Source organism: Felis catus, chromosome A2, assembly GCF_018350175.1.
Source record: "Felis catus isolate Fca126 chromosome A2, F.catus_Fca126_mat1.0, whole genome shotgun sequence".
NCBI lineage: Eukaryota > Metazoa > Chordata > Mammalia > Carnivora > Felidae > Felis > Felis catus.
In genome coordinates, this window is record NC_058369.1 from 61,345,662 (window position 1) to 61,366,662 (window position 21,001).

Genomic DNA, 21,001 nt, shown 5'->3' on the forward strand with positions numbered 1-21,001 from the left:
CGGACGGGGAGCAGTCAGCGTGGCCATCGGCACTGCCACCCGCCCGGCCACGGAGCTCTGTGACCGCTTCCCCTGCCTACGGTGAAATGGCCTGAGCGGCAGGCCCAGCCACAAGGAGGCCACGGACCCTGGGCGCTCAGCTGGGATGCACGCACCCCCACCCCCACCCCCACCACAGGAGTCAGCCCTGGGATGGGAGCAGGAGGCCAGAGCGCTGGAGCTGCCCCTGCTGCTGGCTCAGGGCGCTCACCTAACCACCAGGGCCAACTGTGCAACACCAGGGACACCCAGCTGGCATTTCTGGCCTCAGCCTCCGAGGTCTGGTGTGTTTTACACTCGCAGTGTTCCTCAGTTAGGACTGGCACACTTCCAGGACTCACGTGGCCAGTGGCTATGGGGTGTGACAGTGGGAACAGAGCAAAGAGGGGCCAGGACCCAGCCCTGGGCCGCTGGCACTGGAGTCCAGCAAAGGGAGCGAGGAGGAGTGGCCAGTGGTACTCTCCAGATGGGTGTGTGGCTGTAACGATTTAAACCAGCGCCTCTCCGTCATCATCTGGGCAGTTTCGGTTTTTCCCGATGTGGGTGTTTGTACTGCACCAGGGTCAACACATGCACATACTTCTTCAGGGTGGTTCCGGGAGGCTGAACTGCTAGGTCCAATGCTGTGCGCACTTTACATTTGGGTACATGAGACAGCACTGCCCCCCAATGGCCTCACCAATCCCTTAACCCTTCCACAGTCATTAGGAGTTTGGCTACACACTGGCCCATCCTTGAGATGATAAACCTCGATAATTTTGTGCTGATCTGTTATCTCCTTGTCATTTAAACTGCCAAGTTTAATGTCTTATTAGTGGTTATTTGCCTTATTTTTTTGTCTTATTAGCGGTTATATGCATTTCTTTCTCTAAGGATGATTTGTTTATATTTTTAAACTATTTTGTTATCGAATTATCTTTTACCTTTCAATTTCTATAAAGGATTTTTATGTTCTATCTGTAATACCTACTAATCCTTTGTTAGATGTTCTGTGCTATCTCCCACAATGTATTGCTAGGTTTAGACTTGGTCAATGGTGTCTTCTGTTACACAGAAGTGTTTCCTTTTTATGAATTTCAGTCTTTGCTTTCTTGTTCTGAGGTCCATGTCTTGTTAAAAAAGACAAGGCGGGGCGCCTGGGTGGCTCAGTCAGTTGAGCGTCCGACTTCAGCTCAGGTCATGATCTTGAGGTTCGTGGGTTCGAGCCCCACATCGGGCTCTGCGCTGACTGCTCAGAGACTGGATCTTGCTTCGGATTCTATGTCTCCCTCTCTCTCTGCCCCTCCCATGCTTGCACTCTGTCTCCCCGAAATAAATGAACACTGTGGGAGATGTAGGAGAAAAACATTGAAGGAAGAGACTTCAAAAGGGAAAGGCTGGAGCTCGGAAGTTCTTTAGCCATTAAATAGCATTGTCCAGGGCGGGATTCTCCTTCAGCCCAGCCCTGCCTGGAGTCAGAAAGAACAATTATCTAGAAATTCAACCTTGAAAAGCAAAACCATTAAGTTGATTACTACACTTGCTTAGCTGACTTTATGCACGTAGTCTTTAGCAATTTCCCTAATAAAAGAGGCTTCATTCTCAGTCGGGGCCTCCTTCTGAGGACCTTCACTTAACTCCATTTTGCTTGCGGACTCTTCTTTTGCGATCCTGGCCACATCCCTCCAACATCTGGCACAGCGGGCAGGGTATAGCTTGGCAAAGTCTTTGAGACTACTTTCAGTTTTACAGTCTCGAGGGACCAAAGCGGAGCGGTAGGACAGGTAAGTCCCGGCTTTGGGATAGTGAAGTATGGGAAACTCCCAGTCTCATGATCATGAAGCTTCCTCTAAATTACTTTGTACTTTATTACAAAGTTCAGGAGTAGAAGTAAAAAGGCGAACTTCTGATGAGCTCTGGTACCTGGTTAAAAAACATTGCTATCAGTTTACCCCTTCTGGAAAAAAATCTTTTAAACCTTAAACAATGGAGATTGACTATAAAAACGCTTAGACGCGCTCATCAAAATGGAGACATCATTTCCTTAAAAGTCTGGTCTTTATGCTCCTTAATTGAGATGGCTTTACAGACTTCACAGTCTGACTCAGAACAAGATGCAAGTTCACCTAAATTAAAAACTCATCAAGAAGGAGACAAGTCAGATTTTACATCCGACAGTTTTGAGGACCAGCCTCCTGCTGAGGGAATCAAGACTATAGCACCTGAGGAAAATACTTTGCCAGAATGGCCTCTGCCGCCACCCACAAATGATAATTTGGAGGCTACTGTCCCCCCTTATAATAAAGTATACCCTCCCCCTCCTTTACCTGAGGATACAAGAATTCCTACTCATATTAAACTAAAAACTGCCTGTCTGTCCAGTTACTTTCAATCTTTTTTCTAATAACCGGCCCCACATATTAGTTCCTTCCAAGGAGCACGAGGGCCCTATCATTACACCTCTGATGCGAGGGTTGATGAAGGCTAAAGAGGAAGGAGATTTAGAATTGATACAACCGGCATCAGAAATATTTCTGGTTCCTCTGAACGCTTTCCCACCAAAATGCATAATATCCTAATGGAGGCTATAATGCTGAATATTCTCAGATCCCCATAAAAATCCTGACAGATCTTAAAATGGCTCGTGCCCAGTATGGCACTGACTCTCCTTATAGGCAGGCCTTACTTTCAGTGTTTGCTGACACCGAACGCTTGATCCCTAAAGATTGGGAAATGTTGGCTAGAACTGTTTTATCCTGTGCTGAATATTTACAATTTATGACTTGGTGGGAAGATCAAGCTAAGATTCAAGGGGAAGGAAACCTTCACGATAATATTCCTATCGACAAAGAACAACTTTTCGGGCAAGGAGAATATTCTCAACTAAGAGATCAATGTGGTATGAGCGATCAAGGGATACTACAACAAGTACAAAATTGTTGTAAGATGGCCCGGCCACGTATAGCCACTCCAGGCGAGGTTACCCCCTCATTTGTAGATGTTAAACAGGGAAATACTGAGCCTTATGCTGACTTTGTAGCAAGATTAAGAGATCTTTTGGCTAAAACAATTCCTCAAGAGGGCCTAAGGGATTTGTTGCTTCCCATTGTGGCCTACGATAATGTTAATTCTGAATGCCAACAAGCTCTTCGTCCTGTAAGAGTGGCTGCTGGGTCCATAGCTGACTATGTGAACACATGTGCTGATATTGGTACCCCACTTTACAATATGAACCTCTTTGCCACCGCTATAAATGGGACAGGCCCTTTTAAACCTAGTATCAAATGCTTTGGTGGTGGAAAAATTGGCCCTATGAAAAAAGACTGTCGAAAAATGAAGGACAAATTTAAAAATGACAGGCATAATGATAATACCAGTACTAATAATCTACCCAAATCAATACCTCCCACTGCTTTATGCCCTCGTTGTAAAAAAGGATATCATCGGGCCAATCGGTGCCGTTCCAAATATCACAAAGATGGGCATCCTCTTCCATCTCCTGATATTGATCAAAATCAGGAAAACTTCTCCCCGGGCCTAGCTCAGGGCCCAACAAACAAAATGAGCCTTTATCAGCAATGTGTCTCAACATCGTACCCGACAGTTTGTGGCTTTACTGGTAACTGCTGTACTTGGGATTGTAGCTATTACAGCTACAGCAGCAACAGCCGGTTTTGCACTGCATCAGACTGTACAAACCACCCACTTTGTACAAAACTGGCGTCAAGATTCAGAAAGGCTGTGAAACAGCCAACGGCTGATTGATAGCCGAATAGAGAGCCAATTATCTCACTTGCAACAAGCTGTTCTTTTTCTAGATCAATTGATTAGTTTACAACAACAGGTAAATCTTCAACGTGATTGGAACATAACCACCTTTTGTGTCACCCCCCACGTATATAATCAGTCTAAGATATCATGGGACCTGATGCGTCGACACCTTCTTACTCAAGGCAACACCTCTGCTGATATAGCTCATTTGCAAAAGTACATCTATGAAACATTCAAAAATAAACTTGAGATGATTTCTGGTGCTCCTTCTCTGAGATAACTAATCGAATCTTGGAATTGAATCCAACGCATTATATAAAACCCTTAAGCTTTTATGCGATTGGTATTTTTATATTAATCTTTGTCTTACTACTTTGCATATACCTAGTCTGGAGAAGAGGACAGCAAGGAAGCCGAGACTATGCCTCACGAGCCTCCTGTCTTTGCCCTCCAGCTTCACCAAAGGAAAGAAAAAGGGGGAGATGTGGGAAGTGCGGGAGAGAAGCATCAAAGGAAAGGGCTTCAAAAGTGAATGGCTGGAGAAGGTGCAAGGCCTTAGGACATGTTTACACAGCTGAACACGGCTGAGGCTCTGAGGCTGCCTAGAGACCTTAACGTTGTCTAGATGGATCCTCCTTCACACCTGACCCTTCCTAGTGTTATAGAAACCAATTAACTCGAAATTCAACCTTGAAGAGCAAAACCATTAAGTTGATTACTACACTTGCTTAGCTGACTTTATGCACGCAGTCTTTAGCAATTATCCTAATAAAAGAGGCTTCAGTCTGGAGCCCAGGCCTCATTCCAACTCCTGTATGAGAACCTTCACTTAATTGCATTTTGCTTGCAGACTCTTCTTTTGCGACTCCGGCCAGACTCCTTCCAACAAAACATTAAAAAAAATTTTTTTTTAAGAGCGTTTCCCCAAAGCTTTATCAAAAGATGTTCACGGCATCATTACTTAGGATAGGAAAAGGAAAGGGGAGAGGGAGGGAGAGGGGGAGGGGAGGGGAGGGAAGAAAATTGCTACAAACAGCTTAAGTGTTCAGGAAAGGTACCAATTCAGTAGATTATGATACAGCTGTGAAGTAATCTACAAAGTAGTTTTTAAAAACTGTGTGCATAAAGTGTTTGTAACATTGCAAATGCTTGGAATAAGGTTAAATGAGAAATATCCTCAGTAAACTTGTATCTTAAGCAGGACCTAAATCACCTTGGCTAAGCCCTGGAGTGCAGGCCATTCCTACTGTTCTCTTCCGTGGGTCCCTTATCCAGTGACCTTTCCAGCTGACCACAGCAGGGCTATGGGCAGAAAGCTGCCCAGGGAAAGCCAGTTTATCTACAGAATGGCCAGCAGGGAAGACAGTGATGAACTGAATCATGCAGAACTTTCCTTGGCGGAATTGAGGAGCAGAGAGAAAAGAGCAGTTGGACACAGGGGAGAGGTTAAAAGGGCGTTGAGTCCCCAATGCCATGAAGCGGTGCATCAGTTGTCTATCGTGGTATAACACACCATCCCCAAACTTGGTGTCTTAAAACAGCAATAAAAATTTACCTTGTTCACACACGAAAAAAGAAAAATGTTTCCATCCAAAATTGGAAAAATGTTTTCTCACATTTCCTACTAATATTTTTCCTTTTCTTTTTTTTTTTTTTTTCATGTTTAGTGCTTTGTTCCTTCTGGAATTTATGCATGGTGTGAGGTAGGTGTCTAGTATCTGTCGGGTAGGCGATCGTTTTCCCACTGATCCGTAATGTTGATGGCACCCCGCTCGCACACTCTGTCATATTTCTCTTCTGTAAGGGAATGGCTTGGCTCTGGCCACCGTGCAGGTGCACCCCTAGGCCACGAGGCCACATGTGGAACCACAGCTAACCTGAGCCTGGCAGATAGACTTTGTGCTCCTCCGGAACTGAGGACGGACAAGTGAGGACCTGCTCAGAGGCCCCTCCCCGCTCTCTTCTCCATCTGCCTGGGAGGTGGTCAGGAGGGTTTCCCCCAGTCCCTGGTTCTGAGACGTGAGGCTTTCTGCCCATGTCCCTCAGGTGTGGCTGCTGTCTAGCTAGCATGGCCCGCAGGGGAGACGCCATGACTTGAGGTGCAGACACCTGTTCCCTTTAGTTTGGATGTTGTCCTTTCTAGTGCACAGGACAAGAATGGGGAGTGGCATCTTGGGGTGCTTTTTTCTGTGCCAGTAACAAATTGTCTGAATGTAAAAGTGGCTCTGGGGACCCTGCCTGATGTGGCCTCAGCTCTGTCAGTCCGTCCACCTGGCAATCCCTCTGTGGTCTGTGGTCACAACATCCCGGCAGAGGAAGGGTTAAGTCTCTGGTGCTGGTTGCCCTTGGGCAGAGAGCAACCTTTTGTCCTTACCTGACCTGTTTGTCTAGAACAGAAACAGTGTTGCGGTTTCCTACGCCTTGCAGGCATTTTGAATACTTCTTGAGAAATGAAGTGGGGAGTTGGCTAATTAATATATGATCCAAGCCAGGCACACCAGTGTGACCCTAGGACCCGCCCAAAAGAAACAATTGATAGAAGCCTACACTCGGACGTTTCTGGGACCTCAGGCTCCTGGCGCCCACTCCTCCCTGAGAGAGTACTCCCGGGTGGCCACTCCTCCCCGGCGCCCAATCCTCCCCTGAGAGAATCCTCCCCGGCGCCCGCTCCTTCCCAGGAGAGTCCTCCCAGGAGCATACTCCTCCCTGAGAGAATCCTCCCTGGGAGAGTCCTACCTGGCGCACTATCCTCCCCAAGAAAGTCCTCCCCGCGGGCAATCCTCCCGGAAGAGTCCTCCCAGGCACCCGCTCCTCCCCAGTTTCCCTTTTGCTGCCCCCAGACCTCTATCCTCCCGTCTCACTCGCCCTAACACAGATCATCATGCTCCCCTCACGAGGCTTTCCTGGCTGCTGTAACTTTAATCTCTTGACGTCCGGTAGGGCAAGTATCCCTTTGCCCTACATTTCACAGCCCTTTCAAATTGAGCACAAACCTTCGAATCTACTCATGCTACATCATAAAACAATGCGCTGAGTTTGTGGATCCAGGGACTCATTTTAGAGAGGAGACATCTCTGTCCCCAAGGGGAGGCTCCTCGTTCGGAAACACAGCGGGCTCCAGGTCCACTCTGTGCCCTTCAGGAGGTTGTTTTCCTCATCAGATCTCACCCATTTCCTGCTAGATTTATTGCAAAAGAAAAGCGATGTATTTATAAGGGTAATTATTTCACTACTACCGGTTAAAGCGTGTGCTATGCACAAAGCACTGCTGTGTTCAGTGTGCCATCTGGGGAGCCGACCTGGGGACAGCAGGCAGGGCTGACATCATTGCCACTTTCAAATGAAGTCACTGAGGCTGGGGAGGTTGAGGGATGGGGTGCAAAGGGGCAGGACCTGCCCGCTTGTTCGCGGGCTCCTGCTGCTCTCTGTCACACGCACGCGCACACGCACACAGACACGCACACGCATTTCTCTCCCAAGCTCAACCGTAAGTTTGCTTAGAAACTGCTCTGGGGTCTCGGACTTTCTACAAACCCCAGGCCGTCTCCTGAGGGTCTCAGTCATGGGCTTTGTTCTGATTGGACGGCCTACCCCTGGAAGGCCTGCACTGATTGGCTGAGGCCTGGGTCACATGGCCATCTGTAAGCCAATTGCTGAGGAAACACGGATGGACTTGTATTGATTGGTTGGGCGCCCACGTGTCACAGTGGAAGGGCTGGGGGGCGGTTCAGAGGGGGCTGGGGGGTGCTCAGCGTGGGGGGAGGGCTGAGAGGCAGTCAGAGGGGGACTCAGGGGGAGGAGTTGCTCCCTGGGGGTGGGGGGCTGGGGGACACGCTAATGGGGGCTCAGGGGAGGGGGTGCTCAACGGGGGGGGGGGGGCGGGGAGAGCTTGTGGGAGCACTCAGAGGGTTGCTCAGGAAGGAGGCGAGCTGAGGGGCTCAAGGGTGCCCAGCGGGAGCAGGGAGGGTGGTTAGCAGTGGGGGCAGCGGGGGGAGCCAAGAGCCAGGTCTGGTGAGGAGGGCTGGGCCTAGTAGTCAGGAGGGGCTCAGGGGGACTGTGGGACAGGGCTTGGGGTCTTGGTGCACCACCCAAAAGGGGGTTCTAGGAGCTCAGTGAGGGACTCACATTGGGCCTCTGGAGGGCTAAATGGAATGGGGCTTCAGTGGGGGCCGGGGCTAGAGGGTGGGGTTCAGGAGGGACTCAGCGGGGGAGGTGGGCCGGGATAGGGTCTCAGGGGCCCCTCAGGAGGTTGGGGTCAGCATCAACCTCACCCCAGCTTTCAGATTCTACCTCATGACGTTTCCTTTGTGATGACTCCCATTCTGCTTTTTGCACTTGGGAGTCCTGCAGACCAGGCTGCTGTGGGGCCCACACTCCCCTCTTGCAGGGCTCCCCCTCCACCTCTCCTTATTACAGATTTTCTTCTACATTCCACACAGGGAGGCCTCACGGTGGTCAGGGCGCCATCCTCAGGAGGTCAAGCCCCTAGCCTAAATGGCCATGTGTCCAGCGTGGGCTACACACCCATTCCTGGCCCCTGAGCTGGGGAGGGGTGTCTCCAGGTACAAATAGAGCTCCTGGGAAGCCCCTGCAAGGGGGGCAGTTCTAAGGGTGCCTGTCCCCCTCTTGATACAGAGGGGGCACCTTTCACGTGGGTTAGTCTCCCACTTAGAAGAGTAAAAAGGAGGGGGACAGTGGGCTTGCATCTGCTGTCTCTCAAGTGCTACTGGCTCAAAATGGTCGTCAGTTGGCACATTTAGGAGTGACACACCCTGAAGGCCATAGGCGGCCTGATCACACCTGTGGCCCCTTGAGGGCTCCTTTCCTGTGTGGGCTGCAGAGGCTCATCTTACATGCACAGTGAAGACAGCCTGGACAAGGCGGTCCGGAGGCCAAGGCTGCTGCCTGGCCAGGATCATGCGCCTGGCTGGCTTTTATCCAGCTTCGTGGGGGTTCCACTGTGCAGCTAAACCGGGTAACTTATGGGAAGGTGGGTGGGCACCTGCCTGCCCAGCAGGAACTCAGGCCCTGGCCTCTTGCCATGGGCACATTGCTCCAGTTCTGTTTGCAGGGAGCTCTTCCTCTAGGGCCCAGTGCATGAGGGAGAGTCTGGACTTCAGAGAGCTTTACTCCCTGCAGGTGCTCAGGGACATCAGCATCCCTTCCCTGTATCTATCCCCGAGGTTTTAGATTTACAGAGCAGTACAAAGAATTCCTGGATACCTTCATCCTGACTCCTTAAATTTACCTTGTGTGCTTTACCCTTCATACATATACATATATATATATATATATATATATATATATACACTAAACCTTTCAAGACTAAAGTGCAGACATGATGTCCCTTTACCCTAAGGACTTGTGTGTATTTCCCCCAAACCAAGAATTCTCTTACACAACCACAATGATCAAAATCAGGGAATTAAAACAGATACAATAGTATCCTCCAATCTAATGACCTCACTCAGATTTCAGCCTGGCAAATCTCTGCATCCTACAGTCTGCAGGATGCCTTGAACCCATGATAGTCACTCCTGTTTGTCATAAGTGATAACAATACACATAACCATCAAGGTTGTCACTCGTTAAACATCTGTGGCTAGAGTTTGGCATATAAACCTTGCCATTCCCAGCAACATACCTATGGAAAGGGATATGTTCCCAGTTTTACAAATGAAAACAAGAGAGAGACTCAGAGAGGTTAAGGGTTTGGTGGCAGAGCCGGGCTGAATCCAAGTTGGGTGACAGCTGGGGTTGACGCAGTGGAAGGTGGGCTTGCTTTTCAGTGAGACAGATGATGAGGTTGGGGGGCTTGGGAGCCAGGCTTCCTGGGGGGAGAGGGGCTGGGCTGTGTTTGTTGTGTGTTTAGTGTTGACATGTGCCTAGAGATTTCCTTAACCCAAGTCATTCTGTGTCTGCAAGGCGATAGTAACGTCTTCCTCTGTTTCATGAGGATAGAACAAGGGAGTGCGCGGAGAGCACTTGGTATGAGGCCAGCTGTGGGACACCTGCTGTTATGTGTCAAGTGAATACATGTAAGCCTGTGCCAACCAAGAACTGTCCTCCTGGTCCTTTTGAACAACTTTCAGCGTCAAAGAAAAGGGGAGCCAGGGTTTTCTTCAGAAACAGCTGTCACTGTGCCCCCTAGAGGACCACAGTGTCAGCACAGCATCTTGAGACTGTCGTGTGCCCGCATCAGCGGGTGACTGGCCTGGTGTTGGCCAATGTCTGTCCTTGGCATTTTGTACCCAGACGGGGGGATGGGGAAGAGCCCCTTCCACGATCTGCATAGGGAAGAGAGCCAGTGAGGAAAATGCTGAGTGAGGGGCAGGTGGTGAGACCTTCCTTTAGACACAGAGACAGCCTTCTCCACTGCTTGCCAGGGCACATTTGCCAATGGCTGGAGACATTTGGGGTTGCCAAGTGATGGGTGGAGTGCTACCGATCTCTAGTGGGTCTGAGGCCTGACATGCTACCTACGCTGCACAGGATGGCCCCTGACACCTAGGAAAAGCCCCCAGCATCCAACCACAATATGAATACTGCTGAGCATGTGTAGAGTGATGCTGTCGCTTTGTCACAAGTGCCGTCTCTGTCCCATCATCTCAGACCCAGCTGCTTGTAGCGTAGCGATGATGTAAGTTTGCCATCAGCTTCCAAAGACCAAGGGCCTTTTAGGTGGCCTGCAAGATGCTGATTACAAAATACCATTTAATAAACAAGAAACTGGCCAATGTGGCACCCTCGTGGAACCGCGCCTCACCCATCCCCACCCATCCACAAAGCATTATGTCGACAACTCAAGCAAAACGAGGTCTTCTAAGTCACTGCACCACACTGCTCCCTAAGTGTGGGGCGGATTTTCTGCTGTTTTGACGTTTCCTCTCTGTCAACGGTCTGCGGCCTATATCAGTGCCCAGACAGAGAGTGGGCAGGCCCGAGGAGCACGTAGCCCTGCAGGTTTGTGGTGACGGGTCCTGTGTGACCAGGGGCAGGAGGAAAACGTGGCAAGGACGTGTTCAGAACCAATCCTCTGAAATGAGAGGCGTGCCTTCACATCCCTGCAGGAGCCTCGAGAAGAAAAGTTTCCTGCCCTTCACTCGAAAGGAGGTTCGATTTACACACTGACAGGAAGGCAGTCCTCCCGTAAATCACAGTCCTTTCTAGGGTCCACAGAGCACTGGCTGCGGGTGCCGTTCCCAGGAGCTGCCCAGGAAGGCTCAGCACAGTCTGGGAGGGAGGGAGAGAGGGCCTGTGTATGGGAGGACTCAGGACACCCAGGACTGAAAGGACAAGCTGGAGGGGGCACGACACTTCATGACAGAAGGGGAGGCCCACGAGGGACAGGGCGGTCCGGGAGGGGACGGGGCACGCCCACAGGGAGAGGGCAGGACACCCCCACAGGGAAAGGGTGGCCCTACACAGGCCGGAGGGGGCGGGGCAGAAGTTCTGCGCTTGCGCCTGGCCCGCACCGCCTGCCTGCACCCTCATCCCTCAGCCTTCGTGTTTCCGTCCGTGCTTATCTGCATCCGGGGCACGAAATCCCTCCGCCGGGACCGGGGCGGTGGCACCCGACCGGAACCGGAAGCGAACCCTGCGCCAGGCGGGGAAGCCGGCGTCGGACCCGTCAGCAGCCGGCGGCGGTCGTCGGGGGCGGCGGCCGCGCTGCTCGGTGCGAGCCCGTCCCGCGGCCGGGCGGGCGGTCTGAGGGCGCGGCGCCATGAAGCTGTACAGCCTCAGCGTCCTGTACAAAGGCGAGCCCAAGGCGGTGCTGCTCAAAGCCGCGTACGACGTGTCCTCCTTCAGCTTCTTCCAGAGGTCCAGGTGAGCGGCCCGGGCAGGGAGGCCAAGGGGGCGGAGTGGGGGGGGGGGAGGCCTGGGGGGCGGGGAGAGGGGTGGGGGAGGACGGGGGGTGGGGGGAGGCCCGGAGGGCGGGGGTGGGCGGCGGGCCCCGGCCTCCTTAGGAGGAGCGCGACGATGGCCTCTTCCTCGGTCTGGGGACTGTGCCTTCGAGGAATCATCTTCGTTTCGCTGGATAAAAGACTTATGCTATTCTAGAACATTATTCCCGTACTCGCTGTTTTACATATTCTTGTCGTTATAAAATTATCAGGGGCCTTGGAAAAAGTGCAGATTCCCAGGTTCACACCCAGACGTCCCCAACTAGAGGGTTGGGGCCCAGAGGTCTGTATTCCAACCTAGGCAGCTTGGGCGCCACACCTTGGGAGCCGCTTAGGCTATCTGATGGGCTTTCCCAGCGACTCCGTGGGAAGGTTATTGGTATAATCTGCGTACTCCGTTTTACCAACGGAGTCACTGAGGCCACGAGAAACCAGCCAGGACTCACTGTGTGCTGCTTCCAGTGGAGCCCTGATGGGGCCAAAGGGTCTGCGCTGAGGATTTGGAAGGAAGCGTGGGATGTGTAGGCCTATAGGCTTCTCCTGTTTCTGGACGCTTTAGTAGCAGGAAACTGTGTTGAAGACACAGCAGACACTTGCAGCCCATCGTGGGCCGGCTGGGTGACTCAGGCACAGAAGGGGAAGGACCCTCCAGGGTCCATGTCTGTGGCCACACGGTCCCCGGGGCTAGTGGACACTGTTGTCTGGACTCAGAATTCAACAGTTCCTATTCCTGATGAGAGGGCTTTGCTGGCAGAATCTAAAACCGTTTCTGTTGTTTTGTAAAATGTTCGGCTTGTTTTGGGTCCTTAGTGAAGCACCTTCTTGATACTCGGTTTCCTTTACCGTGGTCTCCATTCTCTCCTTGTCTGTGATGTTCGGTGCCGGCTTCGCCAAGTGGTTCCTTTTCTTTCTCCCGGCCCTTGTCTACGGAGGGTACTCAGAGATTTCATTGTGGGACTGTGACCTCACTGGTGAGGGCTCCCGGACCGGTTTCTGGTGGCGAGCACAGCTGCGGCACTCTAGGCACATCCTCTTAAGGCAGTGGATGATCTAGTTTTTTCCCATCCTTCCTGCCTCACGATGACCAGACCCCAGGTTGTGAAACCTTCAGATGGTTCCCCTGTTTTTCTGCCTCTGTGTGCAGACTTTTGCGAGAGTGTAACTTCTCTGTCTAGTGACAGTCCTGCTATGAGCTCTGTCTCTGGTTGGTTTTATTGCAAGGACTTCCTTGTTTGGAGACGTCTTTTCTGTGGGATTGTTTCCATCCTATCACTCTCTCAGGGTGATGGAGCAATTGCTGCTGTGCGCCAGGCATGGTGCTGTGCACTCGTGTGACCATCATAGCGAATCTGGATTTCCTACTTGAGGCACAGTGCCGCAGGTAACTTGCTTGGAGGTCACACATCTCGCACATGGTGGAGCTGGGGTCCCAGCTGAGGACGTCCACCGCAGGGTCGGAGATCCTCACGCCACATGGCCCCCTGCATGGCAGTCCCAGTCACAGGCTTCCTGTTGGCCCCTGTCCCTCTGGCTGCACTGTTGTCACCTGTGATTCTTCCATTCCGGCCACATCTCTCTGTTCGACGGCCCTGGTACAAATCATTTCCTGGTCTCAGCCAAGCCGTTGTCTCCGAGTAGCCTGGATGACGTACCTCGGATGAGCCAGCGCACCCTAGGCCGGGTTCTGTGCCCTCGGCCACATCCACGGCGTGTGTGCATCCTGCCTCAGTGTCTGGCGTGTGCGGCAGCCCACCTGGTTGCGTGTCTGCTGCCTCCTGCTTCTCCCTGTGTCCGAGGGCCTCTGCTGACCACAGCGTCAGCATCCTGGAAGCCTGCAGTAGGTGCCCCAGAGGTCTGGAAGTGGGTCGTCTGGCGCACTAGGAGCAGCAGGTGTGGTGTGAACGGTCGGGGCAATTAGTAACAAAACCACGTTTATCGCTTGTAGCCGAGGCCCGGAAGGCAACGAGTGAAGTCAAGAAACACTAGCTCCTTAGTGTCCAAGCTCGGAGGTCACCTTCCGTTGTGCCGGTGACAAGGTGACAGGAGTAGGTAATCTGTGTTATGTTTCTTAGTGTTCAGGAGTTCATGACCTTCACGAGTCAGCTGATCGTGGAGCGCTCGGCCAAGGGCAGCAGAGCTTCAGTCAAAGAACAAGGTAAGAGGACTGCCCCCTCCCTGGTGTGCACCCCATCACGCCTCAGGCAGCTCATGGCTCTCTGCACACTGCCGGCCTGCCCCTCTTCCCTCCTCTTCCTTCTGCTTGCACACGATGCTGAGCCCACTGCTGCCATCTGAGCCGCCCAAGTCAGTGTGCCCCTGTAGCTCACACCTGCTTCAGGTGAGGGTCTGACTCTTGGAGCTGTACACGGCCTTCCTGAATCCTTCTCTTTCCCTCCAGAGCTGGACACATCTCAAAAAAGGATTTGCAACCAGCCCTGTTGAGGTAATACCGTGTCCTGTGCTCCTTAGGTTTTGGACCAGGAATCCGAAAACTCATCCTGTTTTTCTCTCGGCCAGTATTTTTACTTGTTCACAATTCAGGTTTCCCATGAGAGTCTTCAGGCTCTTATCGTAGAGGCATATGTTGTACAGACCGATAAGGAAAGACAGACGTGTCGTATAGACACATCACGTGAACCTCACTGGGCGGAGACGCCCGTCGCACAGTGCTGCCCTGGTCTTGTGACCTGGAGGCCCGGTCACCATCCTGATGGTGCATCTGTTCTGCATGAGATCCTGGTACCCTTCACGACGCAGGAGTGAAATTGGATCGTGAACATGGAAATAGTCTGGTTTCCTCAGGCCATGTCTGCCTTCCCAGGTTTCTTAGAGATGTTCCATCTGCACTGGTCCAGCGTCTCCAGTTCTGCGGATGCATGCATTTCGGTTCACGTTTGAACCTTTCTTATATGGGAGTGCAGACAAAGCCTGGAGAGTGTCGGTGATGGTCCTGTCCCCCACCCCGCTCTCCTTTATCTCTGCCCTTTCTTGATTGCGGAGCTCACGATCTCTCCTTCTCCCCTGTCGTTGTTTTTGTTTGTTTGTGCCAGGGTCTGGTGCTTGAGCGTCTTAAGGACAAGAAGCTTCTTATTTGTCAGCTGTTGCCCTCACATCCCTTTTACCGCGGGGTGTGGTTAGCTGCATCGTCTTCGAATCCTTTGTAAAATGACAAAAATTCATATCCTAGTTAATGAATGTTTTGCAGAAGCTCTTGTACAGACTGTACCTTTGGATAACTTGATGGCTTTGGCACAGGAATCCATAGGCAGCAGGGACTCATGTTTTTGTAGATGGACCTTCTCTCCACTGTCCTCCCCTCTCCTCTCCCTCCCTTACGCCCTCCAGTCCAGCACAGAACACAACAGGCCAGGATTCCCGTAACGAGGAACCTGAGGCCCCGAGAGGTGATTTCCTGATTCTGGGACACTTTTATAGGAATGTTTAAATTTTTTTTATATTTATTTTTGAGAGAGAGCAAGAGAGCGCGTGCACGAGTGTGGGAGGGGCAGAGAGAGAGGGAGACACAGGGTCCGAAGCAGGCTCCAGGCTCTGAGCTGTCAGCACAGAGCCCAACAAGGGGATTGAACCCACAAACCGCGAGATTATGACCTGAACTGAAGTCACATGCTTAACCGACTGAGCCACCCAGGTGCCTCTCTCTTTTTTTTTTTTAAGTTTATTTATTTTAAGAGCAAGAGGGAGAGCAGGGGATAGGCAGAGGGAGACACAGAATCTAAAGCAGTCTCCAGGCTCTAAGCTGTCAGCACACAGCCGGACGTGGGGCTCAAACCCACAAGCTGTGAGATCATGACCTGAGCCGAAGTCTGACACTCAATTGACTGAGCACCCCAGGCAAGCGCATTGGGATTTTTTTAAGAAATTGGAGGCTGTCTCTTCCGGGGTCTCTTCAGCTTGGAAACAGAATGGAGCCTGAGACATGCAGTTCCCTGAGTTGCAGGCAGGCCTGATCTAGAGCTCAGGATGGAACTTAGAAACACACCTGGGACCGTGTTGCCTGGGATGTTTTCTGCTCCCCTGGCTTTGCACACTGAGCCCCTGGGCCTTGGCTCGTCCTAAAGCAGACATTGGGTCATGCTGGTGGCAGAGCTCCGTTATGCACTGTTCGTGCAAGCTTCATTGATCCAGAAGGCAAGGGCTCAGCATTGTGATGCTTTGATGATCAGGGCTGAAAACATCTAAGGGCCTCAAGTCACCACATGCGTGTCTGACTTCTCCTCAGAATATCTGTGCCACGTCTACGTGCGAAACGACAGCCTTGCAGGGGTGGTCATTGCTGACAGTGAATATCCGTCTCGGGTGGCCTTTACCTTGCTGGAGAAGGTGAGTTTGCAGTGTGGCTGGACTGGGCTCAGATCGACAAGTGGGGTCAGTGCCTGAGTTACAGGGAATGAAGTAGTGTGTCCCAAATCAACCCATTTTCAGCCGTTTTTTCTTGGCCCTAAACCAAGAGACAGTCTGGCATCCCTTCCCAGTTCTTTCCCTGGCACTGATTTCTGCCTGTCATCCCTCCTGTGTCTGGGCTCATGTCCCCAAGTGCCACCTTGACTCACCCTGTCTGCCTCAGCATCACAGCCTACTCCTGGGATGGGCTCTAGGGCCAGCTCTGGCTGTGTTCTTGCCCCTGCCAGTCCTCTGGCCACTCTCTTCCTGCCTCTGCCCTCAGCAATGGTGATCGTGGCTCCTCTGAGCCACACTGGACTCTGTGCCCTACTCTGTGGCTGCCTCCCCTCCGTCAGGTTGTCCCTGCACAGTGGGCCCTCCCACCTCCGTGCTTCTGCCCGTGCTACGGTGATGGGCACTCCTTCCCCACATGGGTCCAGCACCTGTGTGTCCATCAGTCCTTTAAGCAACACTTACCGTAAACCCCTGTTTACGGGCTCTGGCCCCTAGCCTCCCACAGTACAGTGCACTTACAAGCCTGTGAAATCTGGTGGTCACTTAAATCGGAAGGATCCAGTTCCCTTTTGAAGAACTGTTTTGGAAAATGAGAGGGCCAGTACCTTTTCTTCTAGAATTTTATGGCCGTGTCAAAGCAGAAATCTTTAGTTTAAAATTCAGATGCTTTTATCATTCTCCAGATGAAGTTCATCTCAGGCTGGGTACAGTTCGTATTTAATTACCAGAATACTTATAATTCGAGCTTCAATGTGCCCCTGGCCACTAGCTGTCCTCCTCTTCCCTCCTCCCAGGCCTGCCAGCCTCTCTTGGGTGAGGCTGTCCATTGAAGCCCTGTAGCTGTGGCGGTGCTGATGCACTCTTCTGTCTTGCAGGTACTAGACGAATTCTCCAAGCAGGTGGACAGGATAGAGTGGCCAGTCGGATCCCCTGCTACAATTCACTACACGGCCCTAGATGGCCACCTCAGTCGATATCAGGTAGGGTGTCTAATCGCCCCGAGGAGAGGCCGTGTGGCACAGGAAGGCCGGCAGCCCTGATGGCCGTGGCTGTAGGTGACTCCAGGCAGCCTTGGTGTCGACATCCCTCTGAAACATCCAGGGGCCCACGTTAAGACCTGGAACCTGAGCCCCGCAGCAGGCTTCCATTTCTCTGTCCTGTGTTTAAGCAGCCTGAGGGTTTTTAACTTGGGAAAGTGTTTCTAGCTCAGTTGGGTTGAGCTTTGTTTCCAAATGGTCCTGATGTTATTCTTGGCTCTTCCCCTAGAACCCCCGAGAAGCTGACCCCATGAGTAAGGTGCAGGCTGAGCTGGATGAGACCAAAATCATTCTGGTAAGCAGAGCGGGGGCCAGCATGTCCCAAAGCTGGGGGCAGAAAGCCTGGTGGCCACCGTGCACACCATCAAGGCTTGTTGGGAGTCCTAGTCCAAGCGCTTTCCTTTCTTTTTTTTTTTTTTTCTCCTAATATTTATTTTTGAGAGGGGGAGAGAGAGAGAGGTAGAGCACAAGTGGGGGAGGGGCAGAGAGAGAGGGAGACACAGCATCCGAAGCAGGATCCAGGCTCCGAGCTGTTAGCACGGAGCCTGATATGAGGCTCAAACCCACGAACCGCGAGATCAGGACCTGAGCTGAAGTCTGACGCTTCACCAACTGAGCATCCCAGGTGCCTCCCCAAGCTCTTTTCTGCAGGGGGTGTTTGCCCGCCTCTCCCCGTGCGTCCAAGGCCTCGAAGCCAGACTGGCTTAGGCCAGGCCAGGCCTAGCCCTCCTGCCTGTTGTGAGGGGTCCATGTGGAGCACCAGTGTGGTCCCCCACCCCCCCCAACGCTCCCCTCTGGCAGTTACTGGTTGTGATGGCCTGAGTTCTGTGGCTCTCCTTCCCTGTGCTGGTGCCTTCGGTACTTTGTCTCCAAGCCCAGCGGGTGCCTCCCTTACAGGGTGTGGGCTGTGGGGACAGCTGCCGGTGCTGACTAAAGACAGATGTAGGGTCGTCAGGCCCCAGCCAGGAGACCAGGAATTTGCATCCTGCCTGAGACCTCCTGGTTTATAACCTTAGCTTCAGCTTCTCCCGGCACTTTTTTTGTTTGTCTGTTTGTTTTTTTAAGCTTTGATCTGTCTTCGGCTCTTGAGGCATCTGTTTTCACTTCAAGTTTGGTCTTGTGTCCTCTGCCTCACACCTGGTCCCTCGCTTCCTGCCTGCCACCAGTCTTTCCAGCAGACGGTGACCATCGCTATGTCACCCTCTGCTCATAGCTCCTCAGCGGGTCTCAGGACATCTGTGGGGCCACCTGTAGGCTCCCTGGCACGGCCCCACGGTCTCATGGCCTTCCTTTCCTGCCTGGCACCCCTGCAGGTGCCCCTGTGCACAGGCCTCCAGGATGCCACCGCGTGGTCACTACTTGTTCGTGTGTCTCCTTGACTAGCATGTGAGCTGTCATGATTGGGGGCTTTTCCCTCGTCCTTATCTCTATACCCTGACCCCAGTGCAGCGCCATGATTAGGCCACCAATGCCCAGCGGCTCATGATCCCTGACTGAGTGGATGCAAAGCCCAGAAAAGGTACCGGGGGAAAACCCTGCCCAGACATAAAACTCCTGCCAACACCAGCTCAGCTTTCGTGCACACAGGTGTCCCCTGGGGCTGGACTCGGGTCTGGGCAGGACCCAAGTGTTCGGGACCATGCTTCAAGTAATGTGGTTTTGAGGCTCGGGAAGGAAAGCGAGACATGGCAGTCTTGAGGTGTGTGCATCCTGTACCGCCTACTCCCCCATGGCTTCTAACTGAGCCCCGGCCCTATTCTGGCTACAAAAATCAGGTCTCTGGTCCTGCCATTCTTCCCTTCCGTGTCTTCATCTGGTTAACTTCCGTGGTGAGAACCTAAGCTGTTCAGCTGCACGTAGAGATGAAGCACATCGTTGCTTATTCTTGGGTCCGCGTGTTTCATGCTCGTGTGCCTGGGTTCCTGCCGCTCCCGTTGAAGAGGTCTCCGGGGGCCCTGTGGCCGCTCCAGCAATGGCCATCCAGGCTGGAAGCGAGCCGACCACTTCCTGGTGGCCCCAGGGCAGGGGGCTCTTGTGAGGGCCTTGTTCCTTCACCCCGAGATCAGGTCTGTGGGTGCGGCCGCTCCCTGAGTGCTCACACGTAAACACAGGTCCCTTCAGGAAGGTGAGGCGCAGTCTGTCTGGTGGGAATACATGTGTGTGAGGGCGGGTGTAAGTGACTTCTGGAGCATGCTTGTCTCAGCCTGTGCTGTGGGCACCCCGTGGGACAGTCACTAGGTCCTGTTCCATCCGCAAGTCTGGGACACGGCTGACGCATGATAGGGAGGAGCCCAAGGGAGACGCACTCCCCGTGGTTGAGCTTCAGGAGGGACTCACGTCCACCTGCTCTATGAACATCAGAGTGTTCTCTTCTCTGACCCTGCAGCACAACACCATGGAGTCTCTGCTGGAGCGGGGGGAGAAACTAGATGACCTGGTGTCCAAGTCTGAAGTGCTGGGGACACAGTCTAAAGCTTTCTATAAAACGGTGAGCACCGGCCCTGGCTCTGGCCACCCCTCCCTCGGGCTCTATACCGCATGAGCCTTCGGGACGTTCAGTGACACGTGGGGAGAGCACAGGAGGTGGCTGAGGCCTGGCAGCAGCGGCAGGCAGGCTCATCAGGCGCCACAGGAGGGTGGGTCTGCTCAGCTCCTGGTCCCGCCACTCGCAGAGCATATCGGTGCTCAGTCTTCCCAAAGAGGCTCTTTTGCCTCCATTGTCTCCCTGCAACAGAGGTGCTTTGCTGTCTGGACGGCGGTGGGGCTGAGTTTACACATGGGCTTTCCTGTGAGCTTGGGAGGGGCCTGGCCTGTGGAGTCTGGGGGCAAGAGAGGGGATCTATCCGGTCCTCTGAAGACATTCTCGGTACCACCTCCACACGTGTTGTCCGATAGCACCTGGGGACACAGACTGGGCCAAAGTCAGACACTCAGGCTGCCTCACACGGCCTCGCTCTCCCTCCCCCCCACCGACGGAGGCCCGCCTCTCTGAGGTGCCCCCAGGTCCTCCAGCCGGCTCAGCAGTCCAATTCCTGGAGCCCCACGGGGCCCCCCGCCGCGTGTGCCCTGGTGGGGCTGCTGGCGGCCTCCATCCTCTCCAGCTCCTGTTTGTTTCTTTCAAGGCCCGGAAGCAGAACTCATGCTGTGCAGTAATGTGATAGCAGCACGCAGAGGCCCCTGGGCCAAACGCCAGTCATTCGCATCAGAACCACAGTCCCTGGAGAAGCAGAGCCACCACAGGAAGACTCTGCACCCCTGGAGCCCTTGGCAGGGACCGAGGGGTCGCAGAATGGCCTGGGGGTGGGGAACATTCAAATTTACATGCCTGGTGATTTTTGGAAAGATGGTTTGAGGCCCCCAGGGATGTATTACTGGGCCAGATGAAACCATAAACTCTTGAGTGACTCACACGGATGCTGACGGGCTCGTCTCTCACCCCTGGGAAGACCCGTGGGCCCCTGACCTGGGCGAGGCCCCCAGCAGGTTGGGGCCAACCTTGTCGGGCCTTAGTCTGCATTTGGGTTGTATCTGTGCCCGGATTGTTTTAACTCTGTAGTAAGCTGAGGGGAGGCCTGACTGCAGGGCTGGGGGCACAGACCTGGGGCTCGGATCTTGGGAAACCCACTGTGGGTGGGCGTGAGGGGTCGGGGCGAGCAGGGTGTAGGCCAGTGCTTTGGGCCAAGGTCCACGGTGGGAGGTGATGGTCACCAGGCTTCACAGATTCTGGGGTACCTTTGCACTTCTGCTGAATTGACCTTTTGCTGAGGGCACTGCCTATCCATCACATTGCACAGAAATGCCTGTGGGGGCGCAGGGCACGGGGGGTCATCTGCCCTGAACTTCAGATGGGCTCTG

The 21,001-nt window shown here is 53.0% G+C and overlaps 1 protein-coding gene across 2 annotated transcripts; it reads left to right on the forward strand.

The window, feature by feature from the left end:
• Nucleotides 1-11,373: 11,373 nt before the first annotated feature.
• On the forward strand, nt 11,374-20,556 carry YKT6 (YKT6 v-SNARE homolog). Of its 2 annotated transcripts, XM_003982579.6 has the most exons (7): nt 11,377-11,616; nt 13,766-13,848; nt 15,934-16,034; nt 16,985-17,089; nt 17,376-17,441; nt 19,533-19,634; nt 20,269-20,556. In XM_003982579.6, the coding sequence occupies exons 1-7, from the start codon at nt 11,513-11,515 to the stop codon at nt 20,302-20,304; spliced, it is 597 nt and encodes a 198-aa protein (XP_003982628.1). In that variant the 5' UTR covers nt 11,377-11,512; the 3' UTR covers nt 20,305-20,556. The 2 variants fall into 2 exon arrangements, with proteins under 2 accessions (XP_044908020.1, XP_003982628.1); XM_045052085.1 differs by lacking the exon at nt 19,533-19,634 and having other exon boundaries at nt 11,374-11,616.
• The last annotated feature ends 445 nt before the right edge of the window (nt 20,557-21,001 follow it).

What these genes read in the sequence shown, in the direction of transcription:
- YKT6 (XM_003982579.6), top strand. Translation starts at nt 11,513, where the DNA reads ATGAAGCTGTACAGCCTCAGCGTCCTGTACAAAGGCGAGCCCAAGGCG. An exon ending in AGCTTCAGTCAAAGAACAAG is followed by an intron (nt 13,849 to 15,933) that starts GTAAGAGGACTG and finishes ACTTCTCCTCAG; the next exon opens with AATATCTGTGCCACGTCTAC. An exon ending in CCTTTACCTTGCTGGAGAAG is followed by an intron (nt 16,035 to 16,984) that starts GTGAGTTTGCAG and finishes TCTGTCTTGCAG; the next exon opens with GTACTAGACGAATTCTCCAA.